Source organism: Drosophila sechellia, chromosome 2L, assembly GCF_004382195.2.
Source record: "Drosophila sechellia strain sech25 chromosome 2L, ASM438219v1, whole genome shotgun sequence".
In the NCBI taxonomy this organism is placed as follows: Eukaryota; Metazoa; Arthropoda; class Insecta; order Diptera; family Drosophilidae; genus Drosophila; species Drosophila sechellia.
The window spans coordinates 4,866,081-4,882,223 of record NC_045949.1 but is presented as its reverse complement, the minus strand read 5'-3'; the positions used below and the strand labels follow the sequence as shown (position 1 = coordinate 4,882,223).

At 48.9% G+C, this 16,143-nt stretch overlaps 7 protein-coding genes across 8 annotated transcripts; 3 read left to right on the top strand and 4 right to left on the bottom strand.

Annotated features, from left to right (window-relative positions):
- The first annotated feature begins 209 nt into the window (after positions 1-209).
- LOC6613413 lies at positions 210-1,571 on the top strand. 2 transcript variants are annotated; one of them, XM_002037851.2, is made up of 2 exons: positions 210-624; positions 904-1,571. In XM_002037851.2, exons 1-2 carry the CDS (start codon positions 382-384, stop codon positions 1,477-1,479), a joined length of 819 nt encoding a protein of 272 aa, XP_002037887.1. In that variant the 5' UTR covers positions 210-381; the 3' UTR covers positions 1,480-1,571. The 2 variants fall into 2 exon arrangements, with proteins under 2 accessions (XP_002037887.1, XP_032571431.1); XM_032715540.1 differs by having other exon boundaries at positions 289-591.
- Positions 1,473-2,682, bottom strand: LOC6613412 (DNA-directed RNA polymerases I and III subunit RPAC1). Its single transcript, XM_032715433.1, has 2 exons — positions 2,466-2,682; positions 1,473-2,406 (listed from the first exon to the last, which is right to left on the bottom strand). The coding sequence occupies exons 1-2, from the start codon at positions 2,603-2,605 to the stop codon at positions 1,545-1,547; spliced, it is 1,002 nt and encodes a 333-aa protein (XP_032571324.1). The 5' UTR covers positions 2,606-2,682; the 3' UTR covers positions 1,473-1,544.
- Positions 2,683-2,741: 59 nt separating this feature from the next.
- Positions 2,742-3,777, top strand: LOC6613411 (protein SCO1 homolog, mitochondrial). The gene is made up of 2 exons (XM_002037849.2): positions 2,742-3,237; positions 3,306-3,777. Exons 1-2 carry the CDS (start codon positions 2,844-2,846, stop codon positions 3,665-3,667), a joined length of 756 nt encoding a protein of 251 aa, XP_002037885.1. The 5' UTR covers positions 2,742-2,843; the 3' UTR covers positions 3,668-3,777.
- Positions 3,778-3,874: 97 nt separating this feature from the next.
- LOC6613410 (eukaryotic translation initiation factor 3 subunit I) lies at positions 3,875-5,307 on the top strand. The gene is made up of 3 exons (XM_002037848.2): positions 3,875-3,977; positions 4,155-4,644; positions 4,700-5,307. Exons 1-3 carry the CDS (start codon positions 3,975-3,977, stop codon positions 5,185-5,187), a joined length of 981 nt encoding a protein of 326 aa, XP_002037884.1. The 5' UTR covers positions 3,875-3,974; the 3' UTR covers positions 5,188-5,307.
- On the bottom strand, positions 5,288-6,043 carry LOC116800474 (DAZ-associated protein 2). The gene is made up of 2 exons (XM_032715719.1): positions 5,848-6,043; positions 5,288-5,789 (listed from the first exon to the last, which is right to left on the bottom strand). The coding sequence occupies exons 1-2, from the start codon at positions 5,932-5,934 to the stop codon at positions 5,397-5,399; spliced, it is 480 nt and encodes a 159-aa protein (XP_032571610.1). The 5' UTR covers positions 5,935-6,043; the 3' UTR covers positions 5,288-5,396.
- A 21-nt stretch (positions 6,044-6,064) lies between these two features.
- LOC6613409 (cilia- and flagella-associated protein 44) lies at positions 6,065-13,190 on the bottom strand. Its single transcript, XM_032715323.1, has 11 exons — positions 13,076-13,190; positions 12,859-13,021; positions 10,990-12,806; positions 10,288-10,932; positions 10,129-10,236; positions 9,225-9,852; positions 8,168-9,160; positions 7,693-8,115; positions 7,411-7,635; positions 7,029-7,355; positions 6,065-6,972 (listed from the first exon to the last, which is right to left on the bottom strand). The coding sequence occupies exons 1-11, from the start codon at positions 13,168-13,170 to the stop codon at positions 6,385-6,387; spliced, it is 6,012 nt and encodes a 2,003-aa protein (XP_032571214.1). The 5' UTR covers positions 13,171-13,190; the 3' UTR covers positions 6,065-6,384.
- Positions 13,191-13,354: 164 nt separating this feature from the next.
- On the bottom strand, positions 13,355-16,114 carry LOC6613408 (SWI/SNF-related matrix-associated actin-dependent regulator of chromatin subfamily A-like protein 1). The gene is made up of 7 exons (XM_032715382.1): positions 15,301-16,114; positions 14,752-15,242; positions 14,542-14,692; positions 14,308-14,472; positions 13,967-14,249; positions 13,703-13,897; positions 13,355-13,640 (listed from the first exon to the last, which is right to left on the bottom strand). The coding sequence occupies exons 1-7, from the start codon at positions 16,065-16,067 to the stop codon at positions 13,425-13,427; spliced, it is 2,268 nt and encodes a 755-aa protein (XP_032571273.1). The 5' UTR covers positions 16,068-16,114; the 3' UTR covers positions 13,355-13,424.
- Positions 16,115-16,143: the final 29 nt, after the last annotated feature.

Below are 16,143 nucleotides of genomic sequence, written 5' to 3'. Positions count from 1 at the left end.
GAAAAAATATTTTATTTAAAATCTCAAGCTAAATTAGTTTAAACTATGTACAAGTAAAATATATTCAAAATGTACTCATAACACGACCATAAAAGTCTTAAGTATAAGCTCGGAGGCAATAATTATATAAACAAACCAGCTCAGTGTGACCGTTGCGCAGCAATTTCGACGTCGCAACCCTGAATTTGATAGCTGGTATTATAACGTATTAGATTACAGTCACACCGCATCGACTTTCAGATTTTTTTCGCGTCGCAAATTTTTGGAATATACCAAAATATTTACCACCATCAGCTATTAAAGACTGTTCTTTTGGCGCTCATCTTTCAAAGAACACTTTTCAACCAATCAGACAACCGCCTTCGTCCGAAAGCGATCACAATGTTGAAGGGTTACAAGACTGATGAGGACAAGAAGGTGAAGCGACTGTACCACCAACGCTATCGCACAGAGTGGGAGAAATATCCAGAGCTCTCCAGCTGGCTCGCATCTAGTAACGATGGTTACTCGGCGCACTGCAAGATCTGCGACATCAATGTCCTCGCCAGACTGGCGTCCATCAAGCAGCACCTCGTAACGCGGAAACACCAGGAAAGTTCCAAGTACCACAACATTCTTGCCAAGGTGGGATTGGGTTTGTGCATAAGCAATTGGAATGACCCGTGTCCATTATTGATTCAAGTATTTTGCGATCCAAACTAAATTTCACACACGATTTTTGTGTGAGTTTTTGCTATATTTTTCGTTAATTATTCCATTGCCTACTTCCTCTGCAATAATGGTTAACCAGTCTATCGATGGATTTATTTGCTATGCGATGCACAACTTATCGCTCCAAAAAAAATTCTTAACTCATTGCTAATTTACATAAAACTAACAACTCCCTTGCATTTATACCTACAGAACATGGTCAAGGGTGAACTTGACAAAGATGAGCATGACCCGGACTTGGAGGCATCCATAATTTCATCCAAAGCAAAGTCCAAAGCCAAATCAAAGCCCTATCCACGGCAAAAGCCAAGAAGCAAAATGCTGCAAAAGATCAAGAACGAGATGAAGGTGGAGAGCATGGAGGAGGAGGAGGAGGAGGAGGACGAAATTGCCTCGAACGACTCAATCCTGGATGATTTACTCAGAACCGATCAGCCCTATCAGGAGCAGGAATTTGTGGTTGAGAACGAGTTCCTCGAAGCACAACAGCATGAAACAGATCTCCAGGACCAAGAGGTGGTCTACGAGGAAGAGATGATGCAGCTCAAGCCGGAAGATCCGGAGATTAATAACGAATTTCAAGTCGATGCGATGACGGAAGACACCATTATTAGCGAGTTTGACTTGTTTGGCAAGAGCTTGGCCCTGCAGCTGAACAACATGGACCTGGAGGACGCGCTAATGTGCCAAGAGCGTCTGCAGGTGGTCCTCACGGAATTTCGCTTAAAGGTGCTTAAGCGCAAGAAAGACCAAGCACGATCTTCGTAGGCTTACAATTTATATCAAGCTGTCTTATGTACATAATATAATTTCTTTAACAACTAAATAAATAACTATTCTGCCTCAATTTCGTCAATAAGCGCCCGACACTTTCTCTTCAATACCTTGACCGCCTCCAGGAAGATGACATCGGGCTTCAGTGCGCCGACTGATTCCACGGAGAAAATGTAGTGATCTCGGATACGGGCCAAGGTCACAGCGTCGTTTAGCTGGGGATAGCGATACACATTTCGGCTGCACGTGTCGTAGCGCGCATCCTTTACATAGGCAGTTTCATTCTCGTCGATGCCAATTACTCCTGGTGAGAAACAGTTCTGTAATAGGTACGCATCCTTTCCGGTCACCTCGCGGTTCAGCTTAATCAGGGGCAGCAGTCGGTAGGTGGCCGTGGCCACCGGCGAGAACTTCGCGTGATCCCGTCCAAGTCCCTTAACCGCCACTAGGCGCAGATCCAACTCGTGACCCGGTCGCAATTGGGCAATCAGTATGTCATCGTGAATACAGTTCACAGCACTCTCGCTGTAAATCTGCGCCTGCTTTCCTTTCGGCAGCCACTTCAGATGACCCGAGTACACTTTGTGGTTTTTGTAAATGTCATCGAAGTTGGACTGATCCTTTCCAGCATCCCGTCGTCGCGAGCACTTCACCTTCAACTCAAATTCAAGCGTATCCTGCTCGGTCCCCGCCTCAGTACTCTCCTCGGTACGGTATGCGAATAGCCGGGGATCAGCCCGCAGCGGAAGTAGACCCATTCGATGGGCCAGTACCTCGTCCTGGATGATCGAGGTGTTGTTGTAAATGTACACCTTTTCGATGGCCATGCTGGGCACATCGCTGAGCATCAGGCGACGGAAGGCATTTGCAATGGCGGGATACACGCCAATCAGATCGAACTCCAGGCCGTCCTCGTCGTTTCTAGAAGTGAACAGCAGTTGTTAATCGACTCAAAAATCTTAATTTCAATTAAGATTTACCTGACGATTTTGATGTGGAGCTTTTCCTTGAACGCCTGAATGGAAAAAACATCGTCCGCCAGTCCATAGTCCTGCGGATCCTGCTTCACCCGATACTCCTCCATGTACAGAAGCGGCTCCTTCCTAGTTTTGGTTGCCATTTGCCCCGGTGTTTTTTATTAAATAATTTAACAAAATTGAACCGCACGTGTTGGAATCAATAAGACCGCGCTTGTAATACCAAAATATACCACACTGCCTAATATACCCAAATTGTACTAAATGAACGGCGTTTCGCCGTGACTGGCAGAATAGGAAGAAGCAGCAGGACACCGGCGAGATTTTTATTTCTCCAGAAGATTTACGTAAAGCCTTCAAGTTTCTGAAACCGGGCGTAGGATGTCCCGCTCCCTGCAACGCTTGGTGGGCAGCTGTCGTCGCTGGGCACAACAGCCCGCAATTCGTCATTATGCCGCTCCCGCAGATTCCACTAAAGGCAAGGGTCCGATCTCTTGGAGAAGTCTGGCCGTCATTGGAGCCCTTGGAGCCGGCGGCGTGGGCTTTATGCTGTACGTGAAGAGCGAAAAGGATGAGGCAAGAATGAAGGAGCGTCAGCGGCAATTGGGAAAAGCAGCCATCGGGGGCAGTTGGGAATTAGTTGATTCGCAGGGAGCTGTTCGCAAATCGGAGGACTTCTTAGGCAAGTGGCTGCTCATCTATTTTGGCTTCACCCATTGCCCGGATATTTGTCCCGATGAGCTAGAGAAGATGGCAGCCGTGGTCGATGAAGTTGGTAAGTAGAGCCTGAGTATTTCTTCCAAACCCAAAAAAAAAAAAACCATGTCTTCCAAACCCTCACAGAAAAGTCCCCGCAAACGCCAGCAGTGCAGCCCATCTTTATCACCGTTGACCCAGAACGTGACTCCAAAGAGGTGGTGGCCAAATACGTGAAAGAGTTCTCCCCCAAACTGCTGGGACTTACGGGAACCGTCGAACAGATCCGCAAAGTGTGCAAGGCCTTTAGGGTTTATTTCAGCGCTGGACCGCGGGACGAGGACAACGATTATATTGTGGATCACACCATCATCATGTACCTGGTCAACCCCGATGGCGAGTTTGTCGATTACTACGGCCAAAATCGGGACAAGGACCAGTGTGTTGCCTCCATTTTGGTGAACATAGCCAAGTGGAATTCAATGAACAAAAAGGGATGGTTCAGCTAGGCTGGCTAAGCTGACAAATGTTGTTTCGTTGTATTTACTTAATGAATATATGGCATAAAATATGGTATTTACTTGATGTATATCAAGTCTTATATCCAAATTTCCGTTTATATTGACTATACTTCAATTTCTAGATTGTAAACATTTCTGATTGTTCAAAATAAACGGTATTTTTTAGATCCCCCTGGTATATCGAAGTGAGATTTTGACTAGACCACGGTCACACTGCTCTTTTGGCGTGTAGTGCTGCGTGGATGTTGTTGCAAAAATATTCGTTTTCTCGCAACAAATAACAATATAATACAAAATGGTGCGTGCCTGTTCAATGACTACACAGTTTGCATTATTCTGGATGGGTCTCTCTAGAATTTACCCGAAATTACAACTATTTGCAAAGTGTAAAAGTCGTGTGAAATTCCGGACCAAACATAACCTTAAAAGCGGCCTAAATTGTTGCTAAAAAGTCGTATTATTCTGTCTTTTATAGCGTCCGTTGATGCTCCAGGGCCACGAGCGTTCCATAACGCAAATCAAGTACAACCGCGAGGGCGACCTGCTCTTCTCTTGCTCCAAGGATCAGAAGCCCAATGTGTGGTACTCGCTGAACGGAGAACGTTTGGGCACCTACGATGGTCACCAGGGTGCGGTCTGGTGCCTGGATGTGGACTGGGAAAGCCGTAAGCTCATCACCGGCGCCGGTGATATGACCGCTAAGATCTGGGACGTCGAGTACGGCACCGTTATCGCCTCCATTCCGACCAAGTCGTCGGTGCGTACCAGCAACTTCAGCTTCTCAGGCAACCAGGCAGCCTACTCAACGGATAAAGCGATGGGACAAAGCTGTGAACTGTTCCTCATCGATGTCCGCAACGCCGATTCCTCGTTGTCGGAGCAGGAGCCCACGCTCCGCATCCCGATGACCGAGTCCAAAATTACGTCGATGTTGTGGGGTCCTCTGGATGAGACCATCATCACAGGTTGGTGTTCACCCGATAAGCAATTATGAAAACCGTTTAAAACCCGTGTTTCCAGGTCACGATAATGGCAACATTGCCATCTGGGACATCCGCAAGGGTCAAAAGGTGGTTGACTCTGGCACGGATCACAGCGCTGGCATCAACGACATGCAGTTGAGCAAGGATGGCACCATGTTTGTGACCGCCTCCAAGGACACCACCGCCAAATTGTTCGATTCCGAGTCCCTGATGTGCCTGAAGACCTACAAGACGGAGCGTCCTGTAAACTCGGCGGCCATCAGCCCAATCATGGATCATGTCGTGCTGGGCGGCGGTCAAGATGCCATGGAGGTGACCACTACGTCTACGAAGGCTGGCAAGTTCGACTCGCGCTTCTTCCACCTGATATACGAGGAGGAGTTCGCCCGACTCAAGGGCCATTTCGGACCCATCAACAGTTTGGCTTTCCATCCGGACGGCAAGAGTTACGCCTCGGGCGGAGAAGATGGTTTCGTGCGTGTCCAGACATTCGATAGTACATACTTTGAGAACATCTTCGAGTAGTTTGTATCCAGTAGTGCTTTAGTAGGATCAGAGCCGGTGGGCTCAACATAACCACTTCACCGGCGATATGTTCGTCGGGAACTTAGGGAACTTTCAAATATACGCGAGGACGAAACGAAACGGATCGCATCGTTTATTTTTATAACATCAAAGGAGTGGAAAGGGGGACAACATGATTATATTCGAGTAAATGGTGTGCCGTGTGTAACCTAGAAAAAGGAACGCTTTTTTTGCTTGAGAACCACAGGCTGACCCTGCATGGCCGCCCACTGGGCCGGTGTGGGCAGGCAGCCCGGCGGAGGAGGCGGTATGACGACATTTCCGTTGGAATTTGTCCTCACCTCGGCCCGTGAGTCCAAGTGGAGGACCTGTGCTGCAGCTGCACCTGCCGACGTACTGGGACCAGCGAGTCCAAAGCCACTGCCATGTGGCATACCGTAGTTGGGCTGCCCGCTGAACGGCATCTGCTGTTGCTGGTGGCTGATCATGCCGTAATACTGATTCTGGCTGGGCGGAGCAGCTCCTCCTTGTGGATAGCCATAGGCACCAATACCGGCGCCGCCGTTTCGCTGGCTTTCCTCATACGTTGGTGGAGGAGCTCGCTAGAAGTCGTAAACTTTAGTTGGCCACTGGTAATTGTGAATCAAATAAGCTTATTACCATGGCCATGGCATCGCCGGATTGGCGATAGTCGTAGGCGGGAGCACTTCCCTCGCTTGGTGGACCTGCTTTTGATGGCTTCGACATCTTATCTCGTTTGTAATTTGAAGTCGCACTCTGTTTACTTGCAGTTTCTCTGAGTCACAAACAGGGTTGTCAGCCCATCGAGATTAGTGATGTCGTAAAGTTATCCCGTCAGATCTGGATTTTTTCGAAATTTATTTTCTGCACGCCAACTGCCTTTTTTATTTAATAAAAATGGGTAATATTATGTCACTCACAATTTATTAGTAAATTTGTCATCAACTTTTTAGTTGTGCTATTAGGCCAGTTATTGAAACACACACTTTTACAAATTATTCAAAATCAGGTTTAAATATGTGCTATGTTAAAATATGTGTTTGGGTGACCTTTTTTTAAAATTCAAAGCGAAGTTTACAAAAAAATATGTATCGCGTAACAAAAGTGAAGCAAAAATCGACGTTGTCAAGTTCAAAAAATAATTCATTTTTGAATTTCTACATTCTATATGGATATCTAGAAAGGAAGACCACTGCTGGTTCCTGGCTTTTTCGTGGCGATCCGGACCGACATGGGCGACTCGCAACTGGGCTGCTTATATTGCCGCCTCTTTATCAGGTCTCTTTGAATGGAGCTGCCCAGGCTGCGGATGGGCACCGCTGTAATCCCATCGATCAGATTCTCCTGGGCGTGCTGGAGCGTGCTATCGATTAGCTGCTCCACGGCGATGGCTCGAGGATCCACCATCGGTTCACGCTCCAGCACGTCCACAATCATGCGCAGGGTCTCGTCCGCCTGGAACTCCTCCAGCGGCAGCACCTCAATCAGCTCCTTGAACATGTGAGCGACGATGAAGTGGGTGCGGTTCACAACCTCGGAGTCGCCTAGATGGACATGGGCGCACAGCGAGTCCTTGGCGTGATCGAAAATTCCGGATATCAGCTCCTCGGTGTTCACATCAGAGCGTTCGTAGTCGAACACAGCCACCACCTCGTTGAATAGCTTGCGAAGCTCCTCGCCGCTGATGTGGATGAAGTACTTCTTGGGCACAAACGTCTGCAGATGCTCCGTTATGCACTCGGCTATGCGATCCGTGTAGCGACCCTAAAAGATAACTTTAGGTAAGATGGAGTAAACTTATTGCTTTTAGATCTAATCACCTGGAAACTATAGGCTGCCTGACACAAATATAGCGAGGAGCGCTGGGCAAACTTGCGCACATTCTCCGGAGTTGTGTTCTTCCCAAAGAAGCGATTGAAACTCTTCTGGACAATGGTCTGTACGCGATCCATGATGAACTCATCGGGCATGGGTGGCAGCATGTAGGCGTCGACATTGAGGATGGCCGGGCACACCATTGCATCGTCATTGGGCAATATTTCACTGGTCACCACCTGGGGCTGTGCATTCGGATCCACCTCGAACTCGTAATTGATTTGCAGCGGCTTGGACTTCAGCCTGAGGGCGCAGATCTCCCGCTCCAGGCACTGTTGAATATATAGTGTTTTAAGGATCTGAAATCACCCGTGGAGAAGTACCCACTTCAATCTGGTCCAGCAAGGATTTTTCAATGCCCCTCAGCTTCTCAATGTCGTAGGATAGATTCAGTGCATTCGGATTGGCCCACTTGGCGTAGTTTTTGTTCTGAATGTCCAACAAAGTGCGAAGGATGTTGTTCTCCTCCCGGAGCACGGTCATTATGTTAACCTTCTCGGTGTTGTTCTGGGTCTCCAGGACCAGTTCCTCCTCGCAGCGAGCGAGTTCTTTCTGAATCACAATAGTTGAATATTAAAGAAATTGTAATATTTGTGAATGCAAATGTACCTGTTTCTCCAGAAGCTCCTTTTCGAGAGCCTTGAGCTCATCCTCGGCATTGGTTTCCAGATCGAAGATGTAGCGTCTCAGGACCTCTTCCTCCAACTCATCCAGGTTGACAATAATGCCGAACTTCTTCATCATGGCCTGGCGAATCTCCTCCTCGAGCCGCGTTATCTCGAATCGCATGAACTTTATGTCCGTGTTCATGCGCCGCAAGTGAATGAAGTTAATGCGGTGCCAGCGCTTGGTGGCCAGTGTCTCCTCGCTAAGTTGATCCGCCCGGCGCCGAAGGTCCACTAGCATATCGGCGTCGAAGAGAATGGCTTTGGACAAGTCGCGGTAGTCGTCGCCATCGTAGAAATGCTGCAGTTGGTCCATACGCAGAATGGCGCTGATGTTAACCTTGTTCACTTCCTGCTGGCGGTTACGCTGCAAAAGAGGAACTTCAGCATGGAGGTCAATCTCTAAAAGAATTACCTACCCGGAACTGCAACAGGGCATTCTTCTCGCGCTGGTACACCTCCTCGTGGAACTTCATCTTGATCTGCATTTCTGCGATTTCCTTGCGTTTGTTCTCCACGTCCCGCGTCAGGTCCCGCACATTTCGCTCTAGGTCGTGGCGGTCGGAGCGCATGGAGAAGGCCAAGTCGTAAAGCGATCGATCCAGGCCGGTGGGGCAGGTGGCTTCGTCCAATCGGATGGTGGTCATGTCTAGTGAGTCCAAACTCTTGTTGTCGGCCTGCTCGTCCTCGCTGGAAGACGACGACGAGGAGGAGGATGAGGAACTCTCGTCATCACCCCTGGCGACCTTCGGTGGACGCCACTTCTTCTTGAAGATGCGTCGCAAGAAGTCGAAGAACTTGTGACCCTTAACGGTGGTCGCGAATAGTACTTGGAGGGCTACGATCTGCTCGCCCAGCTTGTCGATGTTCCGCCTCAGCTCATCCAACTGCCTGTTGGTGCTATTGATAACCATCTGTAGATCGTTGCGCGTGCTCATCGCCGTCTTGGCGTTTAGTAGCAACTGTGTCTCTATCTCCTCGCTGTCGCGCAGGATGTAGAGCTCCTGATTTAGGCTGTTCATGAATGCGGTCATGAACTCCGCGTCCAGTTTGACATGGAAGCGTCGTACCTGCAGCTTTTCCAGTGCCTTGTCAAACTGCCGCACCTCCTCGTCCACTTCGGTCCGTATGGCATCCTGTTCCACAAGCAGCTGGCGAAGCCATCGATGACGTGTCTCCATCATGTAGGGCACCTGGCCATCATCATTCAACTCGTAGTAGGCCGGATCACTCTTGGGCGGCAGCTTTAGCAGCTCCTCGTCCAGCTCCGCATTGGGAAGACTTCTGTTCAGCTTTGAGATCTGGAGCATCGTGAAGGCGGTGTGCTCGTGCAGCTCGGGTACATCCAAGCCGTGCAAACTGAAAAGGCTTACGTTGGCGGTGGATCTTATTGGTGCCATCCTGGCTATCACCTGATTATATAGAAGATTTTTGTATCCATGCTAAATTACAAGTAGTAACATTCAGTTCACCCACCTGGTCTACACTATGCTCCAGCGTTAGAATGTCGTCGATCTCCACTCCACAGCCGGGCGTGTAGTGCTCGATGAGATTAAGTTCTGGGTACTCCAGGTCCATGTCCGTTTCCTGAATCGGGTCCAAGGGCTGGCGGTCCGGCTCGGGCAAATAATTATGAATGACCGCCAAGCGGTTTCTCTTGTTGCTGATAAACTGGTCCAGCTCACCCTTACGTTCGCGCAAGTCCAGCACCATCTGGTTGAAGGCGTCCACCATCGCAAAGTACTGTTCGCGGCACTCCACCACCTCTATGTACTTCTGGGTCAAGGTTTCCGATGACTTGGGCTCGTAGTCCGAACCGATTTTCAGCTTGAAGTCACCCAGATTGCGCTTGGCATCCTCGATCTGGGCATCGTCGTCGGGATGGTTACGATTGGGGTCCGGCTTCTGGCGCTCCAGCTTGTCCCAGTCGTAGATGCGGCGCACCTCGAAGATCTGGCGTTTTCGATAGCGGGTGAGGAGTCGCATCATCTTCCTGCTGAAGCGCGGCTCTATGCTCTTCGGATCCCGGCCAAAGAAGAACGACTCAGGCGGGGGTTCCCCAATGGATTCGTCCGATCGCTCGGGCGCCACATAGTCATGCAGTCTGTAATCAGTGGGTATTGAATTCAACTGTAGCTAATGTTTAAACTAAAGTTTAATCTATGGTTTGTAATATGCATTGGTGGTATAATCAATAATTATGGTGGGCAGGTGATCAAACTAAGAACTAAGTAGCTTGGATGGCTTACACTTCCGGTTGCTCTAGTACTATATCCTCCGTGCAAAGGCTGCTTGTGTTGAATGTAAGAGTAAGATTTGTATGTATATTTCTCGTGTTGATGGCAATGTGAAGAGGTGGAGCCTGATTTTCGCCACTTACCCCATATCGTGCTCCCGCTTCAGGCGGTCCTCTATATCCTGCTTAATCTGAGCGTGCTCCTCACCCAGAGCCTGCAGGCGAAATGTGGACACACCCGGCACGTTGGCTCTAAAAGCACAATGTTGGTTCTGTTGGAATGATAGGAATCCTTTTACTCACCGCAAAGGAGCGACTGTGAAGGGGATTTGGACGAGCTCCTTGAGAAAGTGATTGTAGAGTTTCGTGTGTCCCACTTGGGCGAATTCCAAATCGTAGGCCAGATCCTCTCGAACGTCATCCAACTCCGCTTGCAACTCATTTCGAATTTGCCGGGTGATGCGATCGTCCAGCAGCAAGTCGGTATCCTTGGCCCTCAGACCCGGCGGTAGCTCCTCGTTGATCCTGATGATGTCAAAGTAGACGTTCTGGAGCGCACCGATCTTACTGAGCACATCACGGTCATGTGCATCGGCTGCTTCCTGCTGGCGTCGCAGCTCCGCGTTGATTTTCTCCTGCTCAAGGGAGCAAGCCTCCGGCTCTATGTCCGGAATCTGGGTAACATCCTCGGGCAGGGGCGGCAGTTTATCCCTCACCTTGTTCCTAAGGATCTTCGGACCGTTCCACTTGTGCAGGAACACGTTGCCATCGTAGCCAATAGTGAGCAAGTGCTCACCGCTGTAGCTAATGTCGATCTTGGGAATGGTGCCTTTCAGACCGTCGTGCATCGGATATATGCGGAACTCGGAGAGGTCGGTGAAATTGTCCGGATTGATGCGATTGATTCGAATACGTCCATTGTGAAGACCAAAGATGATGAACTCATCGCTGGAAAAGAGGAGTAGTAAATGGACATGCCAAGACTTCTCTAGCGCCTAAACTCACATTATGCAATACGAGTGAATCTCCATGTCATCAGCCTCCGCTATGATGGTGGCTCGAACGGGCTCCGCCGCATTGAACTCCAGCTCATAGATGTAGCCAGCATCGTAGCCCGCCATGGACACCCAAATGGTGTCTCTTAGGGTGTATCGCAGCCAGATGATGGCGTTGGGCACGGCCGGGATGTGAAGCGGCTCCTCCTCCTCATCCGGTTCAGAGTCTGCCAGCGCAGACTCTATGTCGATTTGCAGGCCGGGATTGGCCTTCTTCAGTTTCTCCACCTCATTCATCTTGCGCTCCCGCTTCCGTTCCTTGCGCTTCTTCACGTTCTCCCGATGGATGTCCCGCCGGATGCGGCTCTTAATGGAAGCGAACTTTGTGTGGCGCATGCGCGAGTTTTCAGTTATGTTATAGGACAGATAGGTCTCCCGATCGGTGACCTCTGTTCGGATGTTGTACTCGTACAGGTCACCACTCTTGCAACCCACCAGGACGACGGTGGGTTCCGTTTCGTGCCAGTAAAAGCAGTTCGGAATAGCTGCAAACTGCACAAATCCCAGCGGACGCAAGTCCACCAGCTGATGCTCATCCCGGCTCAATTGGTAAATGAATATGCTCTTGTCGGCGCTGCCGGTCAGGAGTAAGGAGCTGTCCCGGCTTACAGTGAGTGCAGTAATCGGCGATGTGTGCGCCTTGAAGGCTCTCACGCGAGTCATCTTGGGCCTTTCCCCGTTGCTCAGGTCCAGATACATTTGCCGCAGAATACCATCCTTGAAGGCAGCCACTAGTTCGGTTCCCTTCACCGAGATATTCGTATCCAGCCAGATCACATCGACTCCCTCCGCCGGGAACTCCTTCTCCAGGATCAGGCGCTGCTCATCGTATTGGTAAACGAACAGCTTTCCGCTCTCCGACATGCAGAGGAAATGGGGCGACACTGGAGACATCTGGGCTGCCAATACCCTTCCGCCAATGCAGGAGTAGAGCTTTCTTGGTTTTTGAGGAACATCGTAGGTGTTAATGTCGCAGAACCATATGCCACCGTTTCCATCCTGGGCGTAGTGGGTGAAATCGGACTCATCGAAGGGATGGATCTTCTGCATGCAACGGAGCTCCACGTCGGCTATCTTGAACTCGTAGATCGGATCGATCTCCACAAACAAATCGTCCTCTGGTGGATCGGCCAGGTCTACCGTTTCCCAGTACCAAACGCGCACATAACCGTCCATGCCCACCGTCGTCACCTCACCGTTCTTCATGGTTATCCTCGTAATCGGTTTGGTGTGGCACGGTTTTCGACCCTTCCGGCAGATCTCGAACTTTATGAGCCCCGCCTGCCAGAGCAGCATGTTGCCCCAATCGCTGCCAGAGATCACATTCTCATCCTGCAGCATGTACATGGCATAGATATCGCTGAAGTCCGTCTTGCCAAAGCGACCCAGATCTCCTTTCAGCTTCAGGCCGGTAAAGGTGTTGGCCATCTTCCAAAACTTGATGTGGCTAAGCCCGGAAGAGCAGAGCAGGATGGGATTGTGCTCCGAAAAGTGCACGAAGAGAATGTCGCTCTGGAAGGACTTGGCACGCAGGACAACCTCGGCCTTCTCCCAGCGCCAGATAGTTATGATGAAATCCGGATAGCCAGCCTGCGAGGCAAACAGTTCCCCCGTCTTGTTGTAGGAGCCCGCCGTAAAACAATTCTGGGCTGCATTCAGTAGCTTCACACGGACATTAAGCGATGGATACTCATAGATAAAGACAGTGGGTCGAGCTCCGTTCTCGCCCACCGTAAATAGGTTGGTGAAGTCCGGATGCTCGTTTTTCTGGCAATGGAGGACCATTAGATCATACAAAGGTACTCAAGGTAAAGCTCACCGTGATGAAGCCCACTCCGCAGCCGTAGACCGTTTCCTGAAAGGAAATCTCCTGGCGCGAAATGCTGAAGTAGTTGAGAAAGTTTCCGGAGGCAAAAACCAGCGTGTCTGAATCCACAAGGACCAAGTTGAACAGCTTCTTACAATCGTAACCAAATGAGTGCCTGCAGCAGAAGTTTTCCAATCAAGAAGTTATCCACTGCCAATTCCGTACTCACTCTACGCTGACGATTTCACGCGGAAAGGATATGTCGTTCTCATTCTCCAACTCCTCCTCTTCGCCCAGCAGTTCAGATTCCTGCGTAGTATCCATAATATTTAGCTAATATTGTACAAAACTTAACTTGCTGTGTATTTATTTATTTGATACAAGTGAAAAGGTTTGCTTGAGTGTTTGTTTGCCTGTTGCCAGGCCACATGAAACCGGCTATCTGAAAGGAGTTCTTTGAACGTGGAGCATGCGCAGACACGTGATCAACAAGGTTCATTCAATGCTCTAACATTCTCAAATACAATTTATTACAATTAACTCAATAAATAATCTAGGATTAAATTCCCTGACACAATCTAAATATCTAAATCCAAAAAAGCCTCATCATCATCATCGTTAAAAAACGCCGCGATATCGGACTCGGCCTTGTTTACTTTGGTCATTTCTGTATTATTATTTTGCTCAAGGTGCTCTTTAGCTGGAACAGTCGAAAAATATTGTTTTATGCCATTCCTTTCCGGTTCAAGGGAGTTGGACTTGCAGGGCGAGAAGTACTCCTCAATCTTGTGGGACTAAAAAAGAATAGTTAGTTAATTAAAAGTTAATTTTTCAAAGTATTCAAAGTGTATCTTACTGAAGTGGGTGCTGCTGTGGCTGTTGCTTTCTGAAGATTTTCGGCAAAGATGCCCACTTTACTAAGCACCTCTTGCTTATTTTTCAGCATGTTCCAGATTATATCATCCGCCGTATTGTGAGCCATCAGATAGCGACAAATCACAGGTTTTGTTTGACCAATGCGATGGGCACGACTTTCCGCCTGGGCAAGGGTCTACAAATAAAATGAAACTACATTAAGGCGTTGTCCAAAGTATGTATTATATGTATAAGCGAAGCTTACGCTGGGATTCCAGTCCAGTTCAGCGAACACTATGATCTCAGCTGCAGTTAGCGTGATTCCAGAATTGCAAGCTTTTAGGGAGAGCAAGGCCACCTTACAACTGCTCTTCTTTTGGAACGTGTCTACAGAATCCGACCTGAGATCGCTACGCGTCTGTCCATCAATACGTATGTAGTGCACTTTCAATCCACTGAGGAAGTCGCTAATGGCGTCCATCATGACACGATGGTGGGCAAAGATAATGAACTTTTTCTGCTCCTTAACTATGGTTTTTAGGTAGGCGCTATAGTGCAGGATAATATATTAAGCTACCTATAGTTTCGCAATCATCGTTTAATTACCAGACCGCTCGAGTTTTCACTTCCGCAGTGCGTGCATAGAAACGGAGTAGGATCTCTTCCGATGCCCTGCCTTTAGCGGTTTTTAGCTCTTTGTTAAACGCATCTAAGGTTTCCTTGGTCTCCTCATTGGTCCACACTAGGGCGGGATCCAGGACGACAGTCTCACTGCGGATAGAAAAATGCTAAAAATGTTAGAAAATATGTTATAGATATACAACATTGTGACAAACCCACCGATTTTTCTCAGCGAGTTGAGGCAGCACTTCCACTTTCGTTCGCCTTAGCATATATTTAAAGTTAAGAATGACCTTCAGTTCCTCCAGATTCGATTGACCATTGGCGTCCCAACCAAAAGTGGACTGCTTTCCATCACAATAACGAGTAGCTGTGAAAGTGTTAATCGATATAAGCACGTTCTAAGGTAACCAAGCATCCTTGACATACTAAACTCCATGAAATTCATGAATTTTCCATCTATCATTTGCAGTTGCGTGAATAGTTCCAAAGGTCGGGAGAGAGCCGGTGTTCCGGATAGCAAAACAACACGCTTCGCTTGATCCGTGAGCCTTTTTGCCGTTGTCGTGCACTTGGCCTTGCTGTTCTTTAGCGTGTGCGACTCGTCGAAGATGATGAAACCAAACTTGCGCTGCATCAGCTTATCTTCGTGTCGCTCCATCATATTGTAGCTGGTGATGAGCACCTTGGCCTCACCCACATATAGGTGATTGTTGTTCAGCACCTGGACATAGTGGATGGGCACCTTCGGTAGTAGATCCATGATGTGTTTCGCCCAACTGTCTCTCGTAGAAGCGGTGGTGCAGACAAGCAAGGGCCAATCATCCTTGAAATAGTCAGCTACGGCCAAGGCCTGATAGGTTTTGCCCAGGCCCATTTCATCACAGATCATAATGCGTCCCTTTTGGGTTATGGAAAAGCTAAATATATGATAAATTTAGCGCTATTGAAAGTACATAGCATACAAATAATGCTTACCAAACCCCATCCTGTTGGAAGGGCATTAGCTGGTCCGCCAGCTTGGGTTCTATGGAAGCTAAAACACTTCTTTCTGGAACTACTGGCGGCTGGCGGCACAGATCCAGCACCTTCTTCGGTATGCCATTCATGTGGACATATGGCTTTAGATCCGCTGCATGCGTTGTCAAGGATTGGTAGTCCGACAGATCGAAACTCCAGATGCGGGTTTGGCCATCGAAGGATTTGGTGGGCATGTTCTTAAACACGGTCACGAGCTGTTCGTGATATCCCGAGGTTTGGGCAGCAAACCGATGTGTGCTGACCAAGTAGAGATTGCACGTGATGGAGTTTCCGAGTAGCACAGCCACAGGTTTCTCCTTATCCGAACACAGTGAAAGAGTGGGCTTGTTTCTTTCGTTCCCTCCATTTGGCCGCTGGTAAGGATGTGCTGCTCCTCGGGACAATTCCCGGGCGGATGTCTGTTTGATAGCCTTTAGAGCGTTCAGGAAGGACGAGCTCTTGTTGCCACCGGGCGTGGGGCCACTCCTGCTGATCTTCTGCTGCGCCCCCGTCGGTGATCGGTAGAAATTCAATGGGGATTTGGCCTGCGGTTGATTTGGATTCGATTTGGCATCACTCGCATGTTGCGTCGCACCTATAGCAGACGTTGTTGATTTTCCATTGGTTGCGGATGCGCTGGCCAGCAGCTGGGACTTCTTGGCCTGCAGCTTGGCCAACGCAATGCGCTTCTTCTCCGCTATCTCGGATGAACTGCAAGTGGACATGCTGCGACATCAATTGATGAAATTTGGCGGAATATATAAACAATAAATGCATGGCTCTGTGTGACCAGGTGAGCCA

Excerpts from the sequence above, each read along its gene's own strand:
- LOC6613409 (XM_032715323.1), bottom strand. The coding sequence starts at position 13,170 with ATGGATACTACGCAGGAATCTGAACTGCTGGGCGAAGAGGAGGAGTTG. Across the intron at positions 13,022-13,075 it reads CGTGAAATCGTCAGCGTAGA|GCACTCATTTGGTTACGATT; the intron begins GTGAGTACGGAA and ends CTTCTGCTGCAG. Across the intron at positions 7,356-7,410 it reads CCTTGCTGGACCAGATTGAA|TGCCTGGAGCGGGAGATCTG; the intron begins GTGGGTACTTCT and ends TATATTCAACAG.
- LOC6613411 (XM_002037849.2), top strand. The coding sequence starts at position 2,844 with ATGTCCCGCTCCCTGCAACGCTTGGTGGGCAGCTGTCGTCGCTGGGCA. Across the intron at positions 3,238-3,305 it reads AGCCGTGGTCGATGAAGTTG|AAAAGTCCCCGCAAACGCCA; the intron begins GTAAGTAGAGCC and ends AAACCCTCACAG.
- LOC6613412 (XM_032715433.1), bottom strand. The coding sequence starts at position 2,605 with ATGGCAACCAAAACTAGGAAGGAGCCGCTTCTGTACATGGAGGAGTAT. Across the intron at positions 2,407-2,465 it reads CTCCACATCAAAATCGTCAG|AAACGACGAGGACGGCCTGG; the intron begins GTAAATCTTAAT and ends GTTCACTTCTAG.
- LOC6613413 (XM_002037851.2), top strand. The coding sequence starts at position 382 with ATGTTGAAGGGTTACAAGACTGATGAGGACAAGAAGGTGAAGCGACTG. Across the intron at positions 625-903 it reads ACCACAACATTCTTGCCAAG|AACATGGTCAAGGGTGAACT; the intron begins GTGGGATTGGGT and ends TTATACCTACAG.
- LOC116800474 (XM_032715719.1), bottom strand. The coding sequence starts at position 5,934 with ATGTCGAAGCCATCAAAAGCAGGTCCACCAAGCGAGGGAAGTGCTCCC. Across the intron at positions 5,790-5,847 it reads CCGGCGATGCCATGGCCATG|CGAGCTCCTCCACCAACGTA; the intron begins GTAATAAGCTTA and ends TACGACTTCTAG.
- LOC6613408 (XM_032715382.1), bottom strand. The coding sequence starts at position 16,067 with ATGTCCACTTGCAGTTCATCCGAGATAGCGGAGAAGAAGCGCATTGCG. Across the intron at positions 15,243-15,300 it reads TTCCAACAGGATGGGGTTTG|CTTTTCCATAACCCAAAAGG; the intron begins GTAAGCATTATT and ends TCATATATTTAG. Across the intron at positions 14,693-14,751 it reads CATGAATTTCATGGAGTTTA|CTACTCGTTATTGTGATGGA; the intron begins GTATGTCAAGGA and ends ACACTTTCACAG.
- LOC6613410 (XM_002037848.2), top strand. Across the intron at positions 4,645-4,699 it reads GGATGAGACCATCATCACAG|GTCACGATAATGGCAACATT; the intron begins GTTGGTGTTCAC and ends CCGTGTTTCCAG.